Below are 5760 nucleotides of genomic sequence, written 5' to 3'. Positions count from 1 at the left end.
GTGTGTGTGTGTGTGTGTGTGTGTGTGTGTTAAATGCCAGTAAACCATATTGAGGGTAGAAGCAAACGTGGAATTTGTGTGTGTGTGTATGGATGTTTACAGCCTACAGTTTATACAGCTGTAATTGTACATCCATTTATAACAAGTTATAAATTTAAACATTTTTTATCTTGAAGATGATCTAAGATTGTTCAACTTTTTGTCACAAAATGCAGTCATCCTTAGATGATGAAGAATTTGACTAAATAAGTGTTATAAAAAGGAATAAATAGATTATTTTAAAGATTTCTGGAATACAAAAATTAAGAGAATATATTAGGACTTCTGCTTAAGTGTGTTACTATAATAAGTTTTACTTTAACCTACATTAAAACAAAGTATTCTTTAGTTTCATCTAGATTCTTAAAGAAATTTATTTAATTTTTTCCACAGTAGCTAATAATTAAAAACTATTTCTAAAGAAAACAATAAGTATTACTAGATTTTTGAGTTTCCATTTGATAAAATTGAATAATATACAATGCGAACTATGTTAACTAGTTTTACTTTTTATAAACATAAATTTTTTCGCATCACATGCTGTCAATTTTAAAATTTCTAATGGCTTATCTTCATAAAAATGCACATATTTTTTGTTTTATTGTTCAAAAATCACTTTATCAATTTATGTTTAAAAGGTGCAAACATGCCAGACTTAATCAAATAAAAATCCGTTTTTCAGGTTTTCAAATTCTCGTCACCTTATTGTCTTTATAAAAACCAGGAAGAGCCTGAACTTGTGATTTACACATGAGAATTTATTACCATCGTCTCACTGACTTGTCGTTTGTGGCACTGGATGTTAGGACTACGCTTTAACTCATAAAGTGGTTTTGGTGGTCGGGAACTGTAAGCAAGAGATTAGTCGAACTGCAAATGAGCCTTAATGGACAACAGATTTTAAAGACGTTTGTTGAAGGGAAGTGGTTAACTGGATGGAAAAGGGTGAACATTAAGTGCCTGCGAACATTTTTGGCTAAATTATTATAATTTTTTTTTTTAAGTGAACAAGAGAAAGTCATATATGTACACATTTCCTTTAGTTAACATGGCACAGCTTATTAAAACAACAAATTATTATAAAAGCAATAAAAATGATTATCATGCGAGATTAAAAATGACATAAAATATTATTCATTTCGTCATATTCTTGTCTCTTATTTTTAGCATGCGACTTACAGAGACCTACATAAAAAAGGTCATGTAGTCAGAACTAGCTTGAATTACAACTACAGTTCAGGGAATCTAAAGTTGACAAGTAGCCCTAGGCATCCTAATGAGATGTAAAGATTACATTAGCATGTCAAATATAATCTCTAATCTCTGATTAAAGAGGTTTCTGATATCCTCTCTTTTCATACAAGCAGAGGATGTGTGAGGTACAGAAGGGGAACAACAAGCCTACGCTTGCCTCCTTTTCACGGCTACATAAGGTGTGTCATAGGTGAATTTCTCCTTCTCTTACACAAGTCTGAGAGGAGCTTTTGACCAGTTACCATGTTGCAAAAGTTGTGTAAAACAAACAAGAGTGAGTGACATATAAGCAGTTGTTAGATTTTTTTTTTTTTTTGATTGAAGGGGGTTAAGTGATGGAGTCTCAAATTGTTCTTTTGATCTGTTTTATCCAGTTTTAACTCCACAAACGTCCTCCAAAAAAGGTCAGCTCTGCTTAAAAAAGAATTGCATGCGTGCATGTGTGTGTGTGTCGGCCAAATCAAAAGCTCCGTGACGTGACTGAGTGACAACATTCATAAAGAAAGACGACGGAAAAGGATGAAGAAGCTTCAATCAAATCCTCTGTCACAGGCAAGTGCTGCTTCAAACGTGTCGCGCTGATCATCAAAGGCACTCAAACAATCCTCCTGTTTCGCTCTCCAACAACCTTCGCTTGTGCCTACTCTGCTCTCCCACCGTCACCTACACCCCCCTCCAATTATTGGCTCTTTCAGGCCTATGCATACAACATAACACAAATAACTGAAGGCAGTTAAAGTCAACCGCTCTCAGAGCTGAGAGCAACCGGGTTCAGGTTGACAGTTCTGGTTAGACAGGTTCTGAGGGGAGAGGCTGATACTTGTTTTACTGCGAGGTATCTGCTGCAACCGCGGCCGCTGCCTCGCTAACCCTGTAGCAAGGTTTTAGGGAAACGCTGCTTTCTTCTTCAGGCCTCTGAATCAGTAGCCTCCTCATATTTAATGTAAAACAGTATGTCAAATGATATGAATAGCTGGAATAACACTGTCACTTTTAGTTATATTAATCATCTTTGGTTTTAATTCAGAAATGTGTTTCTGTCGGTGCTAGTTTGGTGTCACTGTGCTTAAAAATAAGCTTCTGAAACACAAGCAAGGCCGCATGAATCAACAAGGACTGGCTGGGCAAGTGATGATTAAGCAACCTTGCGCCACATCCAAAGTCCCTGTAGTTTTTTCCTTCATCTTTATCCCACGGAGATTGAGAAACATTGCGCTGAAACCACATCAGTGACAGAAAAAAAAAAGAAAAAGGAAAGTGCATTCGCTGCGTTATGAATTTCCCGAGGCACGACTGCATGTANAAACGTTAATACTTGTGTGCTTTTAATGTATTAAAAAACTCATCTTTGGCTAATTTTTGTTTTTGGTGAACATGTCACATAACGTCACCAGAGACCCTTGAGCTGCTTCAGTATTACGCCAAATAAAAAAATAAAATAAATTTCGCAAGCTATCTTCTTGACACAAACATTTTACGTGCTTACAGTCGCAATTTATGCAAACCCATCATCATTATTATCTATCAGTTTTCTCTTATTATCAGGGTGCGTCTGTTTGCAATACTGCCTTGGAACTTTGATTTAGCGGACGTAAATGACTTTAAATATCTCAATACTCATCCCAGTCCAGGTTTTTGAGGAAGCACGCCTGCCCCGGAACAAGGAAGTAAAGACAAATAAAACATCCAAAATAATGCAGCGCATGCTACTCAGCAACTGTTGTATATGTTCAAACATAACAAGCCATTTGCTTGCTTCTCTGCAACACATCTTTGTTCATCACATGATGTACTTTTGAGGCCTGCGCCTTCGCTGAGCAACACAGCCTGTTTGTGAAGCTAAGTGAGAGCAAATAAGGGTGACCACTGTTCCCATTAGGTTAGTATGGGGAATTTCCTTTGCTGCTTTATTTTTTTTTTTTTATATTAGAAACAATCTCCCAACACATAACTACTTTCTGAGAAATACTGCTAAAAAATGGCTACAGGGGTAGAAAAGGGATGTTTTTGTGGCCAACATCATCACACACTAGATCAGCCTTGAGGCCCTCGTTTTTATTTGTATTTTTTCCTGGAATTTTAAAACATGGTTTAACATATTCTCAAAAAAAAAAGTAAAATCATGCCCACTTCCTAACTTCTACTTGATGAAAAAAAACTAATCTTTCCTTTTTTATGTATAAAAGTTTTAACACACATCCTCAAAAGAAGTTAAACCTCACACCAGAACACCAGAATGATACTATTATTTACACAAGTCAATTAAATTACAACATAAATTAAAAAAAACTATATTTACATTCCAGGAAAACACACTGGATAAAAATTCTAGGTTTGGAAGTTTTGAATTGAAGACATTTTCAGAGAACTCAGTATGTACAATGAAACACACATTCTCACAACACACATACACTTTATCAGGATTCAGCATGTGGACAGGTCAATGGAATTTTTAAATACTACAAATGGCATATACCTTGATTGTAAAAAAAAAAAAAAAACGTGGTAATCTCGCTGCCATGTTTATGAGATGAGTGACAAAAAAAATCATAGCAATGCCTGTAATCCACACGAACACTGAAGAGGCTTCTTTTGCAGCAACTTTAAAAACTCTGGTGAGTACTGAGTGAGTCGTCCAACATAAATCTTAAATCATCTCCTATAAACAAAGCACAATCACTGGAGTCATTCAGGAGTGGTTGTACAAAAACACACAAAAAAAAAGGGAAAACAAAGCGGATTTTCTTCTTTAACACGCGTTTAAAAAAATTTCCTTTGCAGGTCCATTGAGACACAGGAAATCAGTGGATTTTGCATCCAGACAGAGGAGAAGAGGGAATGCTGAGAGGAATTTACAGCCATAGCAAGTCATCTTGAATTGATGTCCTCTTAAAAAAAACTGAGAATGCACTTTTTTTTGTTTCCTCTTCTTTTCCACAAAGCACAAGTTTTATGGTCTAAGGTTGTCGCGCCAGCTCGTAGGCAACTTTATAAAACTGCATAGAATGATACGGTGAGTTAAAGTTTCACACAGCAGTCTCCTGTTAAGACCAGTCCACAGTATTTACCATCGAGCGCCAAAACTTAATGATTTGCAGCCACCTCAGGCAAGTCCACAACTTCTTAGAAAAAATATACAGTGCGAGCACGCATACATACCCACAAACAAAGTAATCTCTCAAAATGACAATACCAAATATCAGTTTTAAAGTTCAAAAAAAGGGCAGAGAGGGCAACGGGATTTAGGGGATTCTGGGGTTCTAAAATTCATAAGGTTTCTCCCTCTGAGCTCTCATTTCCTGTGCTTTTCCATTTTGTCGGGCTTGCTCCCGCTCTCCGAGGATCCCTGGGTGTCACTGCCAGAGCTCAGGTACATCTTGTCCACTTGTTTGAGCGCCTCGTTCAAGTAGTTCTGGAGCGAGGTCATTGCGGCGCAGATGGCGGGCGAGCCAAAACCGTGCGTGATGAGGCTGAAATGAGTCAGGCAGCCCTGGATTCCAGGCTCCAAAATGGGTGCAGGCCTCGCGTTTCCCAACGGCGACCGGTCCTGAGTCAGCAGATCGGTGAACTCCTTGCAGATTTGCCTGAAGGTAGAAAATCAGAATGAGTAAAGATTGCACTTCAAACATCGAGTGTATGGGCAGTACTGTAAGTAACTAAAGAAGCTGGAAGCTGTAATGAAGAAACAATGTAATAAAAAAGGATTAAAACTAAAAATGGTCATTTACTATGTGGTAAAAGTTTATAAATACATTTAGTCATACTTACTTTGCAGCTAGGAGCATGTTCTTGCGAGAGTTAACCTCGTTGCGCTCCACGTGTGGCCTGCCCAAGTATTCAGCTATTGCTTTTGCAGGGAACTCCGTCTCGCAAACATAACCAAAGTCTCTTGCTAAATGAACGGCCTCACCTGGGAGAAAGAGAATAAAGTAAGTAAAACTTTAGAATCCATAAAAACACTTTAAAAATGTGCAGCATTTGAAAATGCTAATTTTAAGCACAACCCTTTCACTCTGCTTTGCGTGTGGGAACTTCAAACTGTACCACACGTGTGTCAAAGGCAGCACTTGTTTTTCTCTCAGCTATCTTAAACTTAAAGGTGTTGACTTCCAGCAGAAATGATGACATCAACGGTTCTTCTTTGATTCGAGAACTAACATGCAGCTCAGTTACCTGACTACAACACAAGTCATGTTTTCCTTCACATATCCAGGCTACATGACCAGACAATGACTAAAAAACAAAAATGACAGTCTTAACAATATTACTTTTGATGATCTTGATACTACTCAATTAATGCTGTGTCTGTGGTGCAGACACACGTGGTGGCACACAATTCCAATCTGACAGACCAGATATGAAAATATTGATTATTCACCTATCAATTTCAACAATTTAGCAGAATCTATGATGTAATTCTCAAATGTTTCCAATTTAACCTGGTTGACATAAATAGCAAACCACGTA

General features: G+C 37.4%; 1 protein-coding gene across 1 annotated transcript; it reads right to left on the bottom strand.

Moving 5' to 3' along the window:
• Positions 1–3312: 3312 nt before the first annotated feature.
• On the bottom strand, positions 3313–5203 carry LOC106535633 (transcription factor AP-2 gamma; the record flags this gene model as incomplete). Its single annotated transcript, XM_014032687.1, is given in 2 exon segments — positions 3313–4877; positions 5062–5203. Coding segments are annotated over 2 exon segments (434 nt in total), but the record flags the coding sequence as incomplete, so codon positions are not given.
• Positions 5204–5760: the final 557 nt, after the last annotated feature.

This window comes from Austrofundulus limnaeus, unplaced genomic scaffold (assembly GCF_001266775.1).
Source record: "Austrofundulus limnaeus strain Quisiro unplaced genomic scaffold, Austrofundulus_limnaeus-1.0 Scaffold1514, whole genome shotgun sequence".
NCBI lineage: Eukaryota > Metazoa > Chordata > Actinopteri > Cyprinodontiformes > Rivulidae > Austrofundulus > Austrofundulus limnaeus.
This window is presented reverse-complemented; position numbering and strand designations above follow the sequence as displayed.